We start from the raw sequence: 19962 nt of genomic DNA, 5'->3' as shown, positions 1-19962 counted from the left end.
GGAGGACACATGGGGGACTGCAGCGCCCCCTGCAGGAGGACACATGGAGGCCTGCAGCGCCCCCTGCAGGAGGACACATGGAGGCCTGCAGCGCCCCCTGCAGGAGGACACATGGGGGACTGCAGCGCCCCCTGCAGGAGGACACATGGGGGACTGCAGCGCTCCCTGCAGGAGGACACATGGGGGACTCCAGCTTTCTTACCAGAATCCAACTAGTGATGTTTCTGTGTCGTCAGCCTCCTGCAGACTACGGACTGGTTAGATTTATTTTACATGTTGTGGCTCTCAGACTCAGGTTACCCAGATAAATGTTCACAATACGTCCCCTTTAATAATGTTTAGTTAAAGGCTCATCTGAAGCCTCTCACATGACTGTAAGCTATGAACCCTCAGAGAGGCGTGGTGGAGCTAGACTGATGCATCCTGTCACATCTGTGTCTATGAAGGAGGTTACCATGGTAACAGAGTATAAAGACACTGAATGATGCTCATCAGTTTTAACTTCCTGTGTTTGTGTTCTTTGTTTCTCTGCAGAGTGAACATGGAGACTCACAGCTCCACCTGCTGGCTGACTGACGTCACTGCAGCTTCACACACAAACACACACACAGATTCTCACACACACACACACACAGATTCTCACACACACACACACACAGATTCGCTCTCACACACACACACACACACAGATTCTCTCACACACACACAGATTCTCACACACACACACACAGATTCTCTCACACACACACACACAGATTCTCACACACACACACACAGATTCTCTCACACACACACACATACACACAGATTCTCTCACACACACACACACACACACAGATTCTCTCACACACACACACACAGATTCTCACACACACACACACAGATTCTCTCACACATACACAGATTCTCACACACACACACACAGATTCTCACACACACACACACAGATTCTCTCACACATACACACAGATTCTCACACACACACACACACACACACACCGTTTGTAACAAACATCTTTAATGACAGGAAATTAACTTTCAAATTAAATGAGCTCACTTCCTGCTGTAAGGCATCAACATGGCCGACGTGAGGGGGGGCTACATGCTAACAATGCTAACAAGCTGTTCAGGTAACAGACGAGAGAGGAACGTTGATGATGACGATGCACCTGTCTGTTTTGTCTATAAAACGCCATCGACAAATCAAATAGCAGACCGCAAACATGTCATCAACTTAGCATCATTGTGTGCAGGATGTTAGGCTCCGCCCCCTGCAGGAAGGGCGGTTCTCTTTGTTCCACGTGATGGCCTGACTTGGTCCCGCCCAGCCATCAAATGAAGGATGGTGATTGGTGGAGTCTTTATTGTCAGTAGGAACAACTGAAGTGTCTGAAACTCTGACGGCGTCCTCCTGAGTGACGGGCGCTTCGACACGCCTCCACGCCATGACGCTGCGTGAACATTCAAAGCACACAGAGGGGAGCGGCGGGAAATCACAACAAGATTCAACCAAACAGGAAGCAGGACGATCCTCGTGGTCAAAGAGGCGTGTGTGTGTGTGTGTGTGTGTGTGTGTGAGAGAGAATCTGTGTGTGTGTGAGAATCTATGCGTGTGTGTGTGTGTGTGTGTGTGTGTGTGTGTGAGAGAGAGAATCTGTGTGTGTGTGTGTCTCTGTGTGTGTGTGTGTGTGTGAGAGAATCTGTGTGTGTGTGTGTGTGTGTGTCTCTGTGTGTGTGAGAATCTGTGTGTGTGTGTGTGTGTGAGAGAATCTGTGGGTGTGTGTGTGAGAATCTGTGTGTGTGTGTGTGTGTGAGAATCTGTGTGTGTGTGTGTGTGTGAGAGAATCTGTGGGTGTGTGAGAATCTGTGTGTGTGTGTGTGAGAATCTGTGTGCGTGTGTGTGTGTGTGTGTGTGTGTGTGTGTGTGTGAGAATCTGTGTGTGTGTGTGTGTGTGTGTGTGTGTGTGTGTGTGTGAGAGAATCTGTGTGTGTGTGTGTGTGTGTGTGTGTGTGTGTGTGTGTGTGTGTGAGAGAATCTGTGTGTGTGTGTGAGAGAATCTGTGTGTGTGTGTGTGTGTGTGTGTGTGTGTGTGTGTGTGTGTGTGTGTGTGTGTGTGTGTGTGTTATTTGGTCTTCTTCTCCATGGCGAGCGTGTCGTGCAGTTTGGACACACTCTTCTCAAACTGGTCCATCACCAGCGTCCCGCTCTCGTCGAAGAAGACCGCCACGGACTTGGTAAACTCCGCCTCCCTCCAGGTCTTGGTCTTCCCCTCGGAGAAGGATACTCGGAGCGTGTACAGGTCGTCGAACCTGCGAGGACACGGCGAGAACAATCACACACGGTGACAGAAGCACAAACACGGGACGAGTGAAGAGACAACCTGTTGCCATGGTTACCCACTTAACGACGCTCTGACACCCCCCAAACACACGCCGTTGGGTTCACGGTTTGATAACGTGCGTCTGAGGCGGCGCCATCAGGGTGCATTGTGGGTAAAGACTGACCTTTTGAGGGAGGAGGAGAGCTGCCACACGTGGTCCGGATCCATCCCGGCAGGATCCTTCTGCAGGGCCACCAGGAAGATGTTCTTCTCTTTGTAGGACGTGTACAGAGTCAGGACCCCCATCATGATGAAGTACGTGATCCAGACCAGGGTCAAGGAGCAAAACCAGAACCACACAGAACCAGATCCACACAGAACCAGATCCACACAGAGCCAGATCCACACAGAGCCAGATCCACACAGAGCCAGATCCACACACAACTTGACCCACTCAGAACCTGACCCACATGCCAACACACAACACTTAAAAAACGGACTCCCTGAAGGGGGGCGGCTGTATCAGGGTTAGGACTCTGGACTCACTTCATGAGCTAGGCTAACGTTAGCTGCAGCAGCGGCTCAGTCTAAGCTTGGACTTCCTGTCTCTAAAGGATATGAGATGACGCAGCAGGCGAGCACCGGCCTGGACTCGGGAAACGGATGCAGGTAGTCCCAGACCAGAGCCAGCATGGCGAACAGACAGGACACGGTGCAGATCATCAGCCGGCCGTCCACCAGACAGAAGTTCTCCACGTACCCAAACTTCTCCAGCAGCACCTGAAGGGGGCGCAGCAGCACAGGTTTAGACCAGATCAGTGGATCACAGATCGTAGTTCAAAGATCACAACAGTTCACCTTCTTCGCAGCGTCATCCAGAGAGTTCTTCACCGCCGCTCCGTCCCATTTATCGATTTTCACCGGCTTCTCATCGATCCTCCACTGAAAGAAAAACACACATTATCTCCAATCTCTCTGATCACCTCCGGAGTCAGCACACTTCAGATGTCTTTACTTAAAGGACCAATCAGAGAGCTGAGAGCAGTTATCAGGTGAACAGGTGTTGCAGTGATGGAAGCGGGCAGTGGAACTGCTTCAGATAGAAGTGATTGTACCCGAGCTAAAAAGCCTCTGCATGTTTCTAATAAGCTCCAGCAGCAGAAAGCTGCTCAAACTAGGATCAATGTTGGAGATGAAACATGGAGAGAGGTTAGAACGCAGAAAGCTTTACAGACCCATGCAGAGCTGGCTAAACACTGAAGCTACAGTGTCCACCACATGCAGAGCTGGCTAAACACTGAAGCTACAGTGTCCACCACATGCAGAGCTGGCTAAACACTGAAGCTACAGTGTCTCTACATGCAGAGCTGGCTAAACACTGAAGCTACAGTGTCCACCACATGCAGAGCTGGCTAAACACTGAAGCTACAGTGTCCACCACATGCAGAGCTGGCTAAACACTGAAGCTACAGTGTCCACCACATGCAGAGCTGGCTAAACACTGAAGCTACAGTGTCCACCACATGCAGAGCTGGCTAAACACTGAAGCTACAGTGTCCACCACATGCAGAGCTGGCTAAACACTGATGCTACAGTGTCTCTACATGCAGAGCTGGCTAAACACTGAAGCTACAGTGTCCACCACATGCAGAGCTGGCTAAACACTGAAGCTACAGTGAGAGAGGTTAGAACGCAGAAAGCTTTACAGACCCATGCAGCTCTTTAATTGATCTTTTAATTAAATCTTGAGTTTTGTGGGCGGAGTCAGAGTGATGCGCGAGCTCAGGTAGATCATCTTCTTTACCATCTGTTTACTTTAATTCAAATAACGACATTACAGTTAGCCTAGCATGCTAACAGCAGAGAACAGCTGTTTCCTGGCTCACACAGAGCTGAAGTCTGCGCAGCCGCAGTCTGTCGTCTTAAATGTAACAAAGCGGTTAAATGATGAGTGTGAGTGAAAGATGTCAAAGTTTAAAGCTCACTTTCTCCAGAAGTCCGCTCTTCCCGTTCCGAGCAGCAGCCATCTTCTCTTCCGCTACAAACACGGCGCTGTGACCTGGACGCTTCTGATTGGCTGCTGAAAGCAATTTGAACGACCAGCCACGTGTGGTGAAGCCGAGACGTGAGCGTGCCCGACGCAGCGTACGCGCACCTGCACTCTCATCGCTGAAGGGTCCAGTGGCGGTTCTAGACCTTGCGTACTGAGGGGGGCCAGGCTGGAGCCGGTGGACTAAAAGTGTGTGCGTCTGTGTGTGTGTGTGTGTGTGTGTGTGATTGTTTGAGTGTGTGTGTGCATGTTTGTGAGTGTGTGTGTGTGCGTCTGTGTCTGTGTGTGTGTGTGTGATTGTTTGAGTGTGTGTGCATGTTTGTGAGTGTGTGTGTGTGTGTGATTGTTTGAGTGTGTGTATGCATGTTTGTGAGTGTGTGTGTGTGTGTGTGTGTATGCATGTTTGTGAGTGTGTGTGATTGTGTGTGTGTGTATGCATGTTTGTGAGTGTGTGTGATTGTGTGTGTGTGTATGCATGTTTGTGAGTGTGTGTGATTGTGTGTGTGTATGCATGTTTGTGAGTGTGTGTGTGTGATTGTTTGAGTGTGTGTATGCATGTTTGTGAGTGTGTGTGTGTTTGTGAGTGTGTGTGTGTGTGTGTGTATGCATGTTTGTGAGTGTGTGTGTGTGTGTGTGTGTGTGTATGCATGTTTGTGAGTGTGTGTGTGTGTGTGCATGTTTGTGAGTGTGTGTGTGATTGTGTGTTTGTGAGTGTGTGTGTGTGTGCATGTTTGTGAGTGTGTGTGTGTGTGTGTGTGTGCATGTTTGTGAGTGTGTGTGTGTGTGTGCATGTTTGTGAGTGTGTGTGTGTGCATGTTTGTGAGTGTGTGTGTGTGTGTGTGTGTGCATGTTTGTGAGTGTGTGTGTGTGTGTGCATGTTTGTGAGTGTGTGTGTGTGCATGTTTGTGAGTGTGTGTGTGTGTGTCTACACTCCTGCCTGGTGCCTCAGGTCAGCTGACCAGCTGCTCCTGACCCAGGTCTAAGTGAAGCTGCTCCTGACCCAGGTCTAAGTGAAGCTGCTCCTGACCCAGGTCTAAGTGAAGCTGCTCCTGACCCAGGTCTAAGTGAAGCTGCTCCTGACCCAGGTCTAAGTGAAGCTGCTCCTGACCCAGGTCTAAGTGAAGCTGCTCCTGACCCAGGTCTAAGTGAAGCTGCTCCTGACCCAGGTCTAAGTGAAGCTGCTCCTGACCCAGGTCTAAGTGAAGCTCAGAGGGGAGAGGGCTTTTTCTTCTGCCGGTCCCAAACTCTGGAATTGCACATAAGCCACGCCCCCTCACTGTCCATTTTTAAAACTCATCTTAAAACACATTTTTATTCTTTGGCTTTTAACCCAGCATGAGACTCTGTTCTTGTTTTAGTGTTTTATTGTTTTTATTGTTTTAACCCTGTTAGTGTTTGACTCATGTTTTATGTTTGTGCTCTTCATGGATGTTCAGCACTTTGTCACAGACATGGCTGCTTAAAGAGCTTCATAAATAAAGTTGAGTGTGTGTGTGTGTGTGTGATTGTGTGTGTGTGTGTGTGTGTGTGTGATTGTGTGTGATTGTGTGTGTGATTGTGAGTGTGTGATTGTGTGTGATTGTGTGTGATTGTGAGAGTGTGTGTTTGTTTGTGTGTGATTGTGTGTGTGTGTGATTGTGTGTGATTGTGTGTGTGTGTGTGTGTGTGTGTGTGTGTGTGTGTGTGTGTGTGTGTGTGTGTGTGTGTGTGTGTGTGTGTGTGTGTGTGTGTGTGAGATCAAACAGACTGGAGGCAGCAGGTTGTTTCAGGTTCTCTTGGTTTTTTAGAATCGTCTCGTACAAAAACATTTTACATCACAATCATTCACAACTCTGATCCTCGCCAGGGGGCGTGTCCAGGGAGGAGACCACACCCCCTGCTCCACACTCAGTCTGTGGACCCGCTCCACGCTGAACCACATCAAACCCAAATCCAGAGCGCTCTGATGTCATCACTCCTGGAGCAGCCCTCCTGCCTGAACTAACTCCATGGAGTCCAGTTGATGCAGAACCAGAACCACCACCCCTCCTGTTAAAGATGGAGTCCAGTTGGACCAGAACCAGAACCACCACCCCTCCTGTTAAAGATGGAGTCCACTTGGACCAGGACCAGAACCAGAACCACCACCCCTCCTGTTAAAGATGGAGTCCACTTGGACCAGAACCACCACCCCTCCTGTTAAAGATGGAGTCCAGTTGGTGCAGAACCAGAACCCTCACCCCTCCTGTTAAAGATGGAGTCCAGTTGGACCAGAACCCTCACCCCTCCTGTTAAAGATGGAGTCCAGTTGGACCAGAACCCTCACCCCTCCTGTTAAAGACGTATTTCTGTCCCTGTATTTAGACTTATAACAGGGGGGCAGGTTTTCAAAGAGGGGCCTCAGGCAGGTCCAGCTGAGACCTCCTGAAGGGGGACGGTCAGCCCTCATCGATCTTATTTTAAATCATATCAAGTCAAACGTCGTCGAGTCACCTGCTTCAGGTGTTCGAGTCACTTTTGGTGATCTGCTGGTGAGAAGACGTCAAGTCGTGTAAAAAACATTCAAACCCTCTCCACTCGTCTCTTTGCATATATGAACGACTGCTGAGTCACCAGTCCTATCTAGTGCTTCTTGTTGATTCGCCGGGATCTCCTCAGGCCACGCCTCCTGCGGTTCTGATTGGACATCCAGGAGCGCAGGAAGTAGGCGTCCGGGCTCCTCCTGCGGCCGCCGGCCTGGTTCTCCAGGTCAAACTGCCTCTGGAGTCTCAGGGCGAGCGCCCGGTCCTCCCGCTCCTGCTGGACCTGACCCACAGACCGGTTCCTCTTGGTGTCCGAGTCCCTCTCTGAATCCAGGTGTTTGGTCTTCTGCTCCCTCTTCTTGCCCCTCCTTGAGGTAGACTGGTTGTGGAGGCTGCTGTCCGACTCCCTTCGGGGACTCCCAGAGTCCTTTGGCATTAACTTACAGGACGTGAAGCCGGAGTTTTTAGTGTAGGGAGAGAACGACTGTCTCCGGCTGAAGAACGCTCCTGCACAGCCGGACTCCGGAGCGCCGCCTGTCGTCTCAGAGTCAGTACTTCCTCTGAACGCGGCCTCGCTGCTGTAGCGGATTGCAGGGACCCGGATCTTCACAGACGGTCTCTGCAGGACGTCTGAGTCTGGAGGTTCGAATAGAAGCCTCCTCTTGTTGACTGTGGTCACTGCGTCTCCATCCCGTCCTGAAGGGGACTGGCGGGTCTTTGCGGCGCCCCCTCGGTCGTCGTCTCCTCCGCCGGTCTTGTTGTGGATCTCGTTGACGGGGCTCGTCAGCGTGGCCTTGGAGTTCACCTTGAGACTCTGGCGATCCAGCTCGATCTGCCTCCACTTCTGAAGGACGGCGGGACTGGCCTCGTAGCTGGTGGCCTTCTGCAGGCCGCGGGTCAGGTTCCTGGGCGTGGACTTGACGATGGCGGTCTCCATCACACGGCCGTCCGGCAGGCGTTTAGGCGGCGTGCACGGCGAGCAGACGATGGGCTTGAAGTGGTTGAGTTCTTCAGAGATGCTGTCGTTGCTCTCAGGGCTGATGGAGCGCTCAGGCCGTGGCGGCGGGGCGGCGAGCAGAGGAGTAGACGACGTGATGACGGCTCGCCAGGTGAGCCTGCGGTCCGGGGCGGTGATAGGGGCGGACACAGAGCGGCTGTTCTCAGACGAGAGGAGGATCCCCGCCGTGAAGCTGTGACTGATGCCAACCTGACGGAGAGACAGAGAAGAACCTCAACGTTTGACTCGTGATCAGAGACCGTCAGAACCCAAGTCCACCCTCAGAACCCAAGTCTACCCTCAGAACCCAAGTCCACCCTCAGAACCCAAGTCTACCCTCAGAACCCAAGTCCACCCTCAGAACCCAAGTCCACCCTCAGAACCCAAGTCTACCCTCAGAACCCAAGTCCACCCTCAGAACCCAAGTCTACCCTCAGAACCCAAGTCCACCCTCAGAACCCAAGGCCACCCTCAGAACCCAAGGCCACCCTCAGAACCCAAGTCCACCCTCAGAACCCAAGGCCACCCTCAGAACCCAAGTCCACCCTCAGAACCCAAGTCCACCCTCAGAACCCAAGGCCACCCTCAGAACCCAAGGCCACCCTCAGAACCCAAGTCCACCCTCAGAACCCAAGTCTACCCTCAGAACCCAAGTCCACCCTCAGAACCCAAGGCCACCCTCAGAACCCAAGGCCACCCTCAGAACCCAAGTCCACCCTCAGAACCCAAGTCTACCCTCAGAACCCAAGTCCACCCTCAGAACCCAAGTCCACCCTCAGAATCCAAGGCCACCCTCAGAACCCAAGTCCACCCCCCCTGAAACCCTGAGTCCTCAGGGTCCGGCCTTCTGAACTCTGGTCACTGTCATAGATATAACATGTATGTTAGTAACATCATGTATGTTACTAACAGAGCCAGACTTTGACTGACAGTTTTTAAGAGGTCCAAATATGGTCAAAACATAATTTTTGTTCACGTCACAAAGTAACACTGACTGCAGAGCCCGCCCAGCGACCACGAGCTGATCCAGCTAAGATGGCGGTCGTACGCTCAGCTGATATACTCGAGCATCGGGACGCAGCAGTGAATCTGTTTCTGCAGCAATGGAGCCGCCTGCCTCCGCTTTGAAACATGGCGTGCTGGGATTACACGTGCTGACTGTAACGAGTGGACTCTGTCATATTGGTTTAACGCACTCTGTCCATCAGGGCGGGCTGCGGGACCACCTTCAGCTTCCCTCCTCCGTCCTCCACCGAGTCCGTGCAGCTCTGACTCCTCTGAGAACCACTGAAGAGACAAACACAAAGTCAGTCGAGACATCTTTTAAATGTTTCATCACACAATCATTGATATAGACTGACTTTTATTTTGAAGGGACCATGGAGCAGCTTCAGTTTATTAGGAGACTGAGTTTTATTTTGAAGGGACCAAGGAGCAGCTTCTGTTTTAGAAGACTGACTTTTATTTTGAAGGGACCAAGGAGCAGCTTCAGTTTATTAGAAGACTGACTTTTATTTTGAAGGGACCATGGAGCAGCTTCAGTATAATGGGAGAATGAGTTTTATTTTGAAGGAACAATGGAGCAGCTTCAGTTTATTAGAAGACTGAGTTTTATTTTGAAGGGACCAAGGAGCAGCTTCTGTTTTAGAAGACTGACTTTTATTTTGAAGGGACCAAGGAGCAGCTTCAGTTTATTAGAAGACTGACTTTTATTTTTAAAGGGACCATGGAGCAGCTTCAGTATAATGGGAGAATGAGTTTTATTTTGAAGGAACAATGGAGCAGCTTCAGTTTATTAGAAGACTGAGTTTTATTTTGAAGGGACCAAGGAGCAGCTTCTGTTTTAGAAGACTGACTTTTATTTTGAAGGGACCAAGGAGCAGCTTCAGTTTATTAGAAGACTGACTTTTATTTTTAAAGGGACCATGGAGCAGCTTCAGTATAATGGGAGAATGAGTTTTATTTTGAAGGGACCATGGAGCAGCTTCAGTTTATTAGGAGACTGAGTTTTATTTTGAAGGGACCAAGGAGCAGCTTCTGTTTTAGAAGACTGACTTTTATTTTGAAGGGACCAAGGAGCAGCTTCAGTTTATTAGAAGACTGACTTTTATTTTGAAGGGACCATGGAGCAGCTTCAGTTTATTAGAAGGCAGTTTTACTGTTTCACTTTAGATGAGGGTTAGGGTTACTCCACAGGTCTCCTCCCTCCTCACACAGACGGACAGTAAAAACATTAAAGACTGAACGAGTCTGATCACCTCGAATTAAAGGTCACATATTACCCAGAATCCTCTCCTCCATGTCCCTCTAACACGTGTCTCTAGTCTGTCTCCAAACCCCCCAATGAGGAGAAAAGTCCATCCTCTCCGTCTTCTGCCTGCTCAAACAGGCTGTTTGGAGATGTTCCCTTCATGACATCACAAAGGGCAGTAGCCCCTCCCCTTTATGACATCACAAAGGGCAGTAGCCCCTCCCCCAGGTGGGTGACCCTCCCACAGCTAGGTGTTTGTTCTGCCCTCTGAGTCTGCCTTCTCACCGTAAACAATAGGACATGGAGCCAGAAAGCAGCGAGTACACCCGAGCCCTTCCAGAGAGGGGGCGTGGCCAGACACAGCTCATTTACATATTTAAAGCTACAGACACAGAAACAGCCTGTTCTGAGCAGGGCTGAAATAAAGGGGTTTATAGACATGATCAAATACAGGATCAGAGTGGATTTACAACAACACACTTCACACACATGATGAAGAGGAGCGAGGACACTGATTTCACCTGAAGAAGAGGAGGTCATGTGACCTGTTGTTTGTCTGACAGGTCGTCAGGTGTAAAGATGAAAAACGCTCACCTGGTGAAGGCTGCAGAGTTTTTGGTTTTCTTGATGAAGGCGGAGATGTTCCTGATCCTCCGGCTGATCGGCTCCTCGTTCTCCGAGTCGGACAGAACCCCCTGACAAAAACAGACCGTGTAAGAAACAGACTGAGGACATGTCCAGGAGTCCCAGAGGACGGCGTGAAGGACTCTGACTCACGGGCTGGTCGTGGTGACCAGGAGTGTTCCTCCTCTTGGCCTCCTCTCGCTCCTCACACACCAGCAGCTGGAACAGGAAGGATGTTAAAACAGAGACCACACGCTGCCTTCACTGACGCCTCGGACAATCAGACGCTCACCTTGTGTTTCCCGCTCGGTGCTGAGGAAGAAACGTCCAAACTCTTTGGGATAACAGCAGGAGACACAAAGAACTCTGAGGAGACATCAGAATGATTTATTAACTTTATTAAGGACATTGATGTCAAAATGTCCTTTTGGTTCAACCTGAGTCCGTCCTGATCTTTGTCTCTGAAGGGACACATCTGTCTCATGTTCATATAACAGCAGCAGGATCACAGGTCTGAGGACTCTACAGGTCTGAGGATCACCTGAGGACCTGGACTCAGTTTCTCTAACAGCTCCTCCTACAGCAGGACAAGTCCGGACAAGTCCTCCAGACCAGACTACAAACAGGACCAAAAAAAACTACAAAACACAACTCTCAGACTTCCTGTTCAATAGAAACTAGAATAAACCTGAGCCGGTCCGGGTCTGGGACCAGACTGGAGGTCTGGAGTCTTACAGGGGGCCTGAGCTGACCCGGGTCAGTTTTTCCTGTCAGACGGGGGTCAGGCCTCCTGCTGCGGGTGCTGAACTTACATTAACTTCAACTATTCTGGTTCTGTCTCGGGATTTTCTACTGGGTCCGTGGACCGACCCACAGACAGCAGCGGTTCCGAGTCTCCGGTTCTCACACTGACCTCTCCGGTGGTCGCAGTCCCTCCTGCCCGGTTTGCTGCTGCTCCTCTCGGGGTCGCTCCTCCTCCGGAGCCGCTCTCCGCTGCGGGTCAGACAGAGCGGGCAGGCCGGGTGTCCGCAGGGCGGGCTGCCGCCGGGCTGCTCCTCGGCCGGGCTGGACCCACACCACGCTCCGGGCCCCGAACCGGACCGGCACCTGCCGGCAGCGGCTCTGGCGGGTCTGCCAGGTCGGTCGGCGGACCCTGCGGTCGCCATCTTACCTGGTGAGTGTTCTCAAAACAAACCCCGCCCTGCTGCCACCGGAACACAGTGAACGGGAAGCTCCGCCCACATTCCCCTACGTCACTGATGCTGCCTTCACTAAATGTGGGAACCCACAGTTTCATTAGTTTTACAACCACCTACGATCTTAAATATTTATTCAATAGAAGTTATTTTCTTTCACTATAAAACAAACACGTTATTGAGCTAAACTCTCAGTTGACACGTTTCTCTTCGTATACCCACGTGCCTGTGACGGGGTTAAGTGTGCCTGATTATGACGAGCTGCTCCTGAACGCATCATTTTCAAAACGCAGAATCAAACAAACAAATCAAGTTAGAAGTATTATTTAAAAAGGAGTGTACTATTACAGCCTGAAACTGTCTAATGTTACACATCTAGAAGAGTTAATATACAGTTAATTTTTTCTTTTTTTTGTTTTCGTGTCGGCAGGTGGCAGAAGAGAACCGGAAGCAGAAAACTGAGACCATAGAAGAAGAAACAATAACGACACAGAGAGCTGTCAGAGGAGCTGTGAAGACCAGGACACAGAGTGACTGTGTCTGCTGGTCTACAGGTCTGCTTTGAGTCCAGGATGCAGGGCAGCAGGCCGGTGGTGGAGGTGGTCCGTCTGGGTCTGGTCTCTTACCAGGAGGCTCTGCGGCTGCAGCAGGTCTATGTGGACCGGCACCGCTCAGGTCCGGCTCACAGTCTGCTCCTCTGCCAGCACCCCCCAGTCTACACCACAGGGATCCGACACAGACCTTACCCTGCCCCCCTGCTGGACCGCCTGCGCCTGCTGGGGGCCGAAGTCCACCGCACCAACCGAGGAGGACTAATCACCTTCCACGGTCCGGGTCAGCTGGTCTGCTACCCAGTCCTGAACCTGGGCAGCTTTAAGAAGGTGAGCGGGGACTGCGCATGCGCTAACCTGTGATCTGTTCTCTCAGGTGGTTATAGTAACATGTGATCAGGTGGTTATAATAACATGTGATCAGGTGGTTATAATAACATGTGATCAGGTGGTTATAATAACATGTGATCAGGTGGTTATAGTAACATGTGATCAGGTGGTTATAGTAACATGTGATCAGGTGGTTATAGTAACATGTGATCAGGTGGTTATAATAACATGTGATCAGGTGGTTATAGTAACATGTGATCAGGTGGTTATAATAACATGTGATCAGGTGGTTATAGTAACATGTGATCAGGTGGTTATAGTAACATGTGATCAGGTGGTTATAGTAACATGTGATCAGGTGGTTATAATAACATGTGATCAGGTGGTTATAGTAACATGTGATCAGGTGGTTATAGTAACATGTGATCAGGTGGTTATAGTAACATGTGATCAGGTGGTTATAGTAACATGTGATCAGGTGGTTATAGTAACATGTGATCAGGTGGTTATAGTCACATGATCTGCTCTCTCAGAGTGTTCGTTGGTACGTCTGTGAGCTGGAGAGGACCATCATCTCGGTGTGCAGCAGGTTCGGGATCGACGCGTCCACGTCCCCTCATACTGGAGTCTGGGTCGGAGACAATAAGATCTGTGCCATCGGTAGGACACGCCCTCTCCTCTTTTTAAATCAGGTTTATGAATCTTCTTAAACTATGAGCAGATATACTGCAGGTGTGTGTGTGCACATATGGACAACTTCCTCACTTCGTTTTATCTCAAATACTGAATGTTGATTTCTTTCCTTCTGGTGCATATTTTAGTGTTAGCCGATTTTCAGACAGTAAATCTGTTTGAGATGTGCGTCTGAAAGTCTTTTCTTCACTTTGTAAAGTCTGTTGGTTCTTTATTTTATTAATATGAGTGTACAAAGACGTGACGACAGCTGAGGTGAGTTACAACACGACATCTGAAGAGGGCTTGTCATTACGCGTCGGTGGGTGGGCGGGACCCTGCTTGGTGGCAGGGGGAGGGGTTGACACGTCTGAACCTATGAGTGAAGTGTGAACACAGACCTGAGAACAACAAACTCAGAGGGAATCAGACTTCACTCAGAGTTAATCTGAGCTGATGAGACAACTCAGATTTGTGATTATTTTCACTTCCTGTCTTCTTCTTCCTGTTTAGCTAACATAGGTCTTCATCACTTCCTGTTTAGCTAACGTCGTTCTTCATCACTTCCTGTTTAGCTAACGTCAGTCTTCATCACTTCCTGTTTAGCTAACATCAGTCTTCATCACTTCCTGTTTAGCTAACATCAGTCTTCATCACTTCCTGTTTAGCTAACGTCAGTCTTCATCACTTCCGGTTTAGCTAACGTCGGTCTTCATCACTTCCTGTTTAGCTAACGTCAGTCTTCATCACTTCCTGTTTAGCTAACATCAGTCTTCATCACTTCCTGTTTAGCTAACGTCAGTCTTCATCACTTCCTGTTTAGCTAACGTCAGTCTTCATCACTTCCTGTTTAGCTAACATCAGTCTTCATCACTTCCTGTTTAGCTAACGTCAGTCTTCATCACTTCCTGTTTAGCTAACGTCGGTCTTCATCACTTCCTGTCTGATGTGTGTCTCCAGGGATCCACTGTGGTCGATACGTCACGTCTCACGGCTTCGCTCTGAACTGTAACACGGACATGTCGTGGTTTGACCACATCGTGCCGTGCGGTATCGAGGGCAAAGGAGTGACATCACTGAGCGCCGAGCTGCAGAGAGACGTCAGCGTGGAGGACGCCATCCCTCGACTGCTGGACGCCTTCAGGGAACAGTTCAGGTGTCAGCTGAGGGACGGACAGACACCTGAGGATCATCAGCAGAGACACTGAACTCTTTTTAGACAAATATGAACCTTTGTCTTGAATTCACTTTATATTAATATCATAATTATAAGAATAAAACGTTTAGGTGCTAAAACAACACTACCTCTGATAAATAAACATGTTTATGGTTTCTACGTGCTGATGGTTTTTACTTAAAGGGGTCACTTCAGGTTCAGGTATCTTTTTTTTAAAGAATACTGCAGTTGAACGAAACGTTAACCGGAAGTGACATTTCATTCACAAATAGTTTTAACAGGTGAAAAATCGCTTAAGAAGAATAGAGTAGACATTTCGACTTTATTCAAAGTGCATAATGAAATATACATTTCCTCTCATTATTTAAATATGTCCCAAATCCTCTTCTGTACAGAATAAACACGAGACTTTTATTTTTAAAGAGACCGGAAGTGGTAATGCCCATGTCTCTGGCACTTGTCGGCTGTTGATGAACTGTTTTAATTAATATTTACAAAGCTCGGTTACTATAAACATTTTCAGTGCGCGCGGTCAGCTTCCGGGTTACGTCACTTCAGCTTGTAATGTTGCGTTTGCGTGCACGCGAGAGTGCGCGTGCAGAGTGGCAGATGTGTGTGGTAGCGATCAGCTCACACAGTTAGCTGTAAGCTAGCAGGGTGCTGCAGTCAGATGGCACAGCTTCAGGTTAGCTAGTCTTACGCGGTCTGTCAACATGGGGGACAGTACCGGACTTCACGGAGACCTGAACGCTAACTCCAGGTACCAGAGCACCGGGGACTCGCAGCTGGACAAATCCGTGCACCAGTGGCTGAGCTGGGACAAGGTGAGTCCAAGTCTGGGTAGGACTGGTGTTTGTGCTGGACCCCCCTGAGTGAAGGACTTCCTGAAGACCACCGGAGGTTTTTCAGGACCTGAGTGAAGATCTGGTCACGTGACTAACATGATGGTCGGTCTGAGTGTTTTTCAGGAAACTTTAGAGAACAACATAACGGTTCGTTTCCGCTCCATGGAGGCGTGACGCGGCTCTGTGTTCACTGTAACTCATCACACTCTCAGGAGCTGGGTGTCGGGTTCGAGTCTACCACTGAGCCACAGCCGCCCCCCCAAACACTAAATCTGATCTGAACCGGACTACGAGAGTTTAAACACCACGTGCCAATGTGTCATACGTCACTGTCATCAGTCTGCTTATTTTGACCATGTTCTGAGTGTTGCCATGGCAGCAGGTCGGTGTGTGAGTGTTACCATGGCAGCAGGTCTGTGTGTGAGTGTTGCCATGGCAGCAGGATGACTCAGCTGTTTGAGCCTGTGTGCAGTCAGTCATGTGATCATAGTGAGTCCTGCAGTAACACGTTTACACCTGACCTCCTGCTTCACCTCGTGTGTGTGTGTGTGTGTGTGTGTGTGTGTGTGTGTGTGTGTGTGTGTGTGTGTGTGTGTGTGCGCTTGCGTGCGTGCATTAAGACCGTGCACATTAAGACCGTGTTCTGCTTCTTCTCTCCGGTGCTGCAGAACCCGAGGACTCGCGCTCAGGTCGAGTCCCTGCTGGCTGCCGGCCGTCGTGACGTGTTGAAGACGAGGCTTTGCAGCAGGATGAGTTTCGGCACGGCTGGACTGCGAGCGCCGATGGGAGCTGGATTCAACCGGATCAACGATCTCACCATCATCCAGTCCACACAGGTGAGACGGGTTCGGACCTGGATGACCAAATCTCATTATACACAGCAGCATGTTGCTTTGCTTCCCTGGGAGGGATGTGATGGAGCTGTTTCTCTCTCTCAGTGATTCACCATGTCGTGACCCAAAGTGAGTTAACGTCTCTCTGTGTCTCTGTAGGGTTTGTACTCCTACCTGTCCAGGTGTTTCGCAGACTTCAGCAGCAGAGGAGTGGTTGTTGGTTTTGACACCAGAGGGCAGGAGGAGAGTGGCTGCAGCAGCGAGCGGTAAACTTAAACACACATAAAGCCTCCATTTTAAAACTGTTTACCTGCTGCAGACGTTACAGCCTGTTTACCTGCTGCAGACGTTACAGCCTGTTTACCTGCTGCAGACGTTACAGTCTGTTTACCTGCTGCAGACGTTACAGTCTGTTTACCTGCTGCAGGCTCTACAGTCTGTTTACCTGCTGCAGACGTTACAGCCTGTTTACCTGCTGCAGGCTCTACAGTCTGTTTACCTGCTGCAGACGTTACAGCCTGTTTACCTGCTGCAGGCTCTACAGTCTGTTTACCTGCTGCAGGCTCTACAGTCTGTTTACCTGCTGCAGACGTTACAGCCTGTTTACCTGCTGCAGGCTCTACAGCCTGTTTACCTGCTGCAGACGTTACAGCCTGTTTACCTGCTGCAGACGTTACAGTCTGTTTACCTGCTGCAGGCTCTACAGTCTGTTTACCTGCTGCAGACGTTACAGCCTGTTTACCTGCTGCAGACGTTACAGTCTGTTTACCTGCTGCAGACGTTACAGCCTGTTTACCTGCTGCAGACGTTACAGCCTGTTTACCTGCTGCAGACGTTACAGTCTGTTTACCTGCTGCAGACGTTACAGCCTGTTTACCTGCTGCAGACGTTACAGTCTGTTTACCTGCTGCAGACGTTACAGCCTGTTTACCTGCTGCAGACGTTACAGTCTGTTTACCTGCTGCAGACGTTACAGTCTGTTTACCTGCTGCAGACGTTACAGTCTGTTTACCTGCTGCAGACGTTACAGCCTGTTTACCTGCTGCAGACGTTACAGCCTGTTTACCTGCAGACGTTACAGTCTGTTTACCTGCTGCAGACGTTACAGTCTGTTTACCTGCTGCAGACGTTACAGTCTGTTTACCTGCAGACGTTACAGCCTGTTTACCTGCTGCAGACGTTACAGCCTGTTTACCTGCAGACGTTACAGTCTGTTTACCTGCTGCAGACGTTACAGCCTGTTTACCTGCTGCAGACGTTACAGCCTGTTTACCTGCTGCAGACGTTACAGCCTGTTTACCTGCTGCAGACGTTACAGCCTGTTTACCTGCAGACGTTACAGTCTGTTTACCTGCAGACGTTACAGCCTGTTTACCTGCTGCAGACGTTACAGTCTGTTTACCTGCAGACGTTACAGCCTGTTTACCTGCTGCAGACGTTACAGTCTGTTTACCTGCAGACGTTACAGCCTGTTTACCTGCTGCAGACGTTACAGTCTGTTTACCTGCAGACGTTACAGTCTGTTTACCTGCTGCAGACGTTACAGTCTGTTTACCTGCAGACGTTACAGCCTGTTTACCTGCTGCAGACGTTACAGTCTGTTTACCTGCTGCAGACGTTACAGTCTGTTTACCTGCAGACGTTACAGCCTGTTTACCTGCTGCAGGCGTTACAGCCTGTTTACCTGCTGCAGGCGTTACAGTCTGTTTACCTGCAGACGTTACAGTCTGTTTACCTGCTGCAGACGTTACAGTCTGTTTACCTGCTGCAGACGTTACAGCCTGTTTACCTGCTGCAGACGTTACAGCCTGTTTACCTGCTGCAGGCTCTACAGTCTGTTTCTCTCTGTGTGTGTTTCAGGTTTGCTAAGTTGACGGCGGCCGTGATGCTGAGCAGAGATGTTCCTGTTCATCTATTCTCCACGTTTGTCCCCACGCCGTACGTGGTGAGGTCACACTAACGCCTCACTTCCTGTTGCAGACGTGGTCATCATTCTCAGGGTGAAGTCGTTAATGTGCTGCTGAATGTGTTTTTCAGCCGTACGCTGTGAAGAAGCTGGGCGCGGCGGCCGGCGTGATGATCACAGCGTCTCACAACGCCAAAGAGGACAACGGATACAAGGTGAGCGGCGTGCTCTGTGACCTCACAGTGTTCAGACACGCAGCTTACATGCTCTGCCTCCGTCTCTCCCCCTGCAGGTGTACTGGTGTAATGGCGCTCAGATCTCTTCTCCTCATGACAAGGAGATCCTGCGGAGTATCGAGGAGCAGCTGGAGCCGTGGAGCGCCTCCTGCTGGGAGGAGGAGTCGGTGCACAGCAGCTCCCTGAGGACCGACCCCCTGAGCCGGATCAACAGCTGTTACATGGAGGAGCTGACCTCCCTCTGCTGTCACAGGTGAGAGGACCACCGCCGTCTGCAGACTGTCTGCAGGCTGTCTGCTGGCCGTCTGCAGACTGTCTGCAGGCTGTCTGCTGGCCGTCTGCAGACAGCCTGCAGACAGTCTGCAGGCTGTCTGCAGGCTGTCTGCTGGCTGTCTGCAGGCTGTCTGTAGGCTGTCTGTCTGCAGACAGCCTACAGACAGCCTGCAGACAGCCTACAGACTGTCTGCAGGCTGTCTGCAGGCTGTCTGCTGGCTGTCTGCAGGCTGTCTGCAGGCTGTCTGCAGGCTGTCTGCAGGCTGTCTGCAGGCTGTCTGCTGGCTGTCTGCAGGCTGTCTGCAGGCTGTCTGCAGGCTGTCTGCTGGCTGTCTGCAGGCTGTCTGCAGGCTGTCTGCAGGCTGTCTGCAGGCTGTCTGCAGGCTGTCTGCAGGCTGTCTGCAGGCTGTCTGCAGGCTGTCTGCTGTCTGTCTGCTGTCTGTCTGCTGTCTGTCTGCAGGCTGTCTGTAGGCTGTCTGTAGGCTGTCTGTAGACTGTCTGCAGGCTGTCTGCAGGCTGTCTGCAGGCTGTCTGTAGGCTGTCTGTAGGCTGTCTGTAGACTGTCTGCAGGCTGTCTGCAGGCTGTCTGCTGTCTGTCTGCAGGCTGTCTGCAGGCTGTCTGTAGGCTGTCTGTAGGCTGTCTGTAGACTGTCTGCAGGCTGTCTGCAGGCTGTCTGCTGGCTGTCTGCAGGCTGTCTGCTGTCTGTCTGCAGGCTGTCTGCTGTCTGTCTGCAGGCTGTCTGCAGGCTGTCTGTCTGCAGGCTGTCTGCAGGCTGTCTGCAGGCTGTCTGCAGACTGTCTGTAGGCTGTCTGCAGACTGTCTGCAGGCTGTCTGCAGGCTGTCTGTCTGTAGGCTGTCTGCAGGCTGTCTGTAGGCTGTCTGCAGACTGTCTGTAGGCTGTCTGCTGGCTGTCTGCAGGCTGTCTGCAGGCTGTCTGTAGGCTGTCTGTAGACTGTCTGCAGGCTGTCTGCAGGCTGTCTGCTGTCTGTCTGCAGGCTGTCTGCAGGCTGTCTGCTGTCTGTCTGCTGTCTGTCTGCAGGCTGTCTGCTGGCTGTCTGCAGGCTGTCTGCAGGCTGTCTGTAGGCTGTCTGCTGTCTGTCTGCAGGCTGTCTGCAGGCTGTCTGCAGGCTGTCTGCAGGCTGTCTGCTGTCTGTCTGCAGGCTGTCTGCTGTCTGTCTGCAGGCTGTCTGCTGGCTGT

The 19962-nt window shown here is 50.7% G+C and overlaps 4 protein-coding genes across 5 annotated transcripts in view; 2 read left to right on the top strand and 2 right to left on the bottom strand.

The window, feature by feature from the left end:
- Window positions 1-1001: 1001 nt before the first annotated feature.
- Window positions 1002-4415, bottom strand: spcs2 (signal peptidase complex subunit 2). Its single transcript, XM_079354103.1, has 5 exons — window positions 4307-4415; window positions 3180-3263; window positions 2942-3101; window positions 2506-2641; window positions 1002-2310 (listed from the first exon to the last, which is right to left on the bottom strand). The coding sequence occupies exons 1-5, from the start codon at window positions 4346-4348 to the stop codon at window positions 2124-2126; spliced, it is 609 nt and encodes a 202-aa protein (XP_079210229.1). The 5' UTR covers window positions 4349-4415; the 3' UTR covers window positions 1002-2123.
- Window positions 4416-6130: 1715 nt separating this feature from the next.
- On the bottom strand, window positions 6131-12332 carry rnf169 (ring finger protein 169). The gene is made up of 6 exons (XM_079354069.1): window positions 11658-12332; window positions 11037-11110; window positions 10898-10963; window positions 10715-10815; window positions 9066-9156; window positions 6131-8079 (listed from the first exon to the last, which is right to left on the bottom strand). The coding sequence occupies exons 1-6, from the start codon at window positions 11908-11910 to the stop codon at window positions 6973-6975; spliced, it is 1692 nt and encodes a 563-aa protein (XP_079210195.1). The 5' UTR covers window positions 11911-12332; the 3' UTR covers window positions 6131-6972.
- Window positions 12333-12456: 124 nt separating this feature from the next.
- On the top strand, window positions 12457-14829 carry lipt2 (lipoyl(octanoyl) transferase 2). Its single transcript, XM_079354098.1, has 3 exons — window positions 12457-12821; window positions 13355-13481; window positions 14454-14829. Exons 1-3 carry the CDS (start codon window positions 12513-12515, stop codon window positions 14699-14701), a joined length of 684 nt encoding a protein of 227 aa, XP_079210224.1. The 5' UTR covers window positions 12457-12512; the 3' UTR covers window positions 14702-14829.
- Window positions 14830-15313: 484 nt separating this feature from the next.
- pgm2l1 (phosphoglucomutase 2-like 1) overlaps window positions 15314-19962 on the top strand; it is a 10173-nt gene continuing 5524 nt past the window's right edge. The window contains exons 1-6 of one of the 2 annotated variants that reach the window (XM_079354063.1): window positions 15314-15494; window positions 16184-16351; window positions 16508-16614; window positions 18209-18293; window positions 18386-18469; window positions 18592-18743. In XM_079354063.1, the coding sequence (XP_079210189.1) occupies window positions 15384-15494; window positions 16184-16351; window positions 16508-16614; window positions 18209-18293; window positions 18386-18469; window positions 18592-18743 (707 nt within the window). In that variant the 5' untranslated portion in view covers window positions 15314-15383. Of the gene's footprint in view, window positions 15495-16183; window positions 16352-16507; window positions 16615-18208; window positions 18294-18385; window positions 18470-18546; window positions 18744-19962 lie in introns of both variants that reach the window. The other variant, XM_079354062.1, reaches the window with a different exon arrangement.

Source organism: Symphodus melops (genome assembly GCF_947650265.1).
Source record: "Symphodus melops genome assembly, chromosome: 10".
NCBI lineage: Eukaryota > Metazoa > Chordata > Actinopteri > Labriformes > Labridae > Symphodus > Symphodus melops.
The sequence above is the reverse complement of the archived record's forward strand: the minus strand, read 5'-3'. Positions and strand labels throughout refer to the sequence as shown.

Coding starts and splice junctions, on each gene's coding strand:
- spcs2 (XM_079354103.1), bottom strand. CDS start 4,348: ATGGCTGCTGCTCGGAACGGGAAGAGCGGACTTCTGGAGAAA. Junction 3,102..3,179: donor TGGATGACGCTGCGAAGAAG/GTGAACTGTTGT, acceptor CGCCCCCTTCAG/GTGCTGCTGGAGAAGTTTGG. Junction 2,642..2,941: donor GCTCGCCTGCTGCGTCATCT/CATATCCTTTAG, acceptor TGGTCTGGATCA/CGTACTTCATCATGATGGGG.
- rnf169 (XM_079354069.1), bottom strand. CDS start 11,910: ATGGCGACCGCAGGGTCCGCCGACCGACCTGGCAGACCCGCCAGAGCC. Junction 10,816..10,897: donor CTGGTCACCACGACCAGCCC/GTGAGTCAGAGT, acceptor TGTTTTTGTCAG/GGGGTTCTGTCCGACTCGGA. Junction 9,157..10,714: donor AACTCTGCAGCCTTCACCAG/GTGAGCGTTTTT, acceptor TTGTCTCTTCAG/TGGTTCTCAGAGGAGTCAGA.
- lipt2 (XM_079354098.1), top strand. CDS start 12,513: ATGCAGGGCAGCAGGCCGGTGGTGGAGGTGGTCCGTCTGGGTCTGGTC. Junction 12,822..13,354: donor ACCTGGGCAGCTTTAAGAAG/GTGAGCGGGGAC, acceptor CTGCTCTCTCAG/AGTGTTCGTTGGTACGTCTG. Junction 13,482..14,453: donor CAATAAGATCTGTGCCATCG/GTAGGACACGCC, acceptor GTGTGTCTCCAG/GGATCCACTGTGGTCGATAC.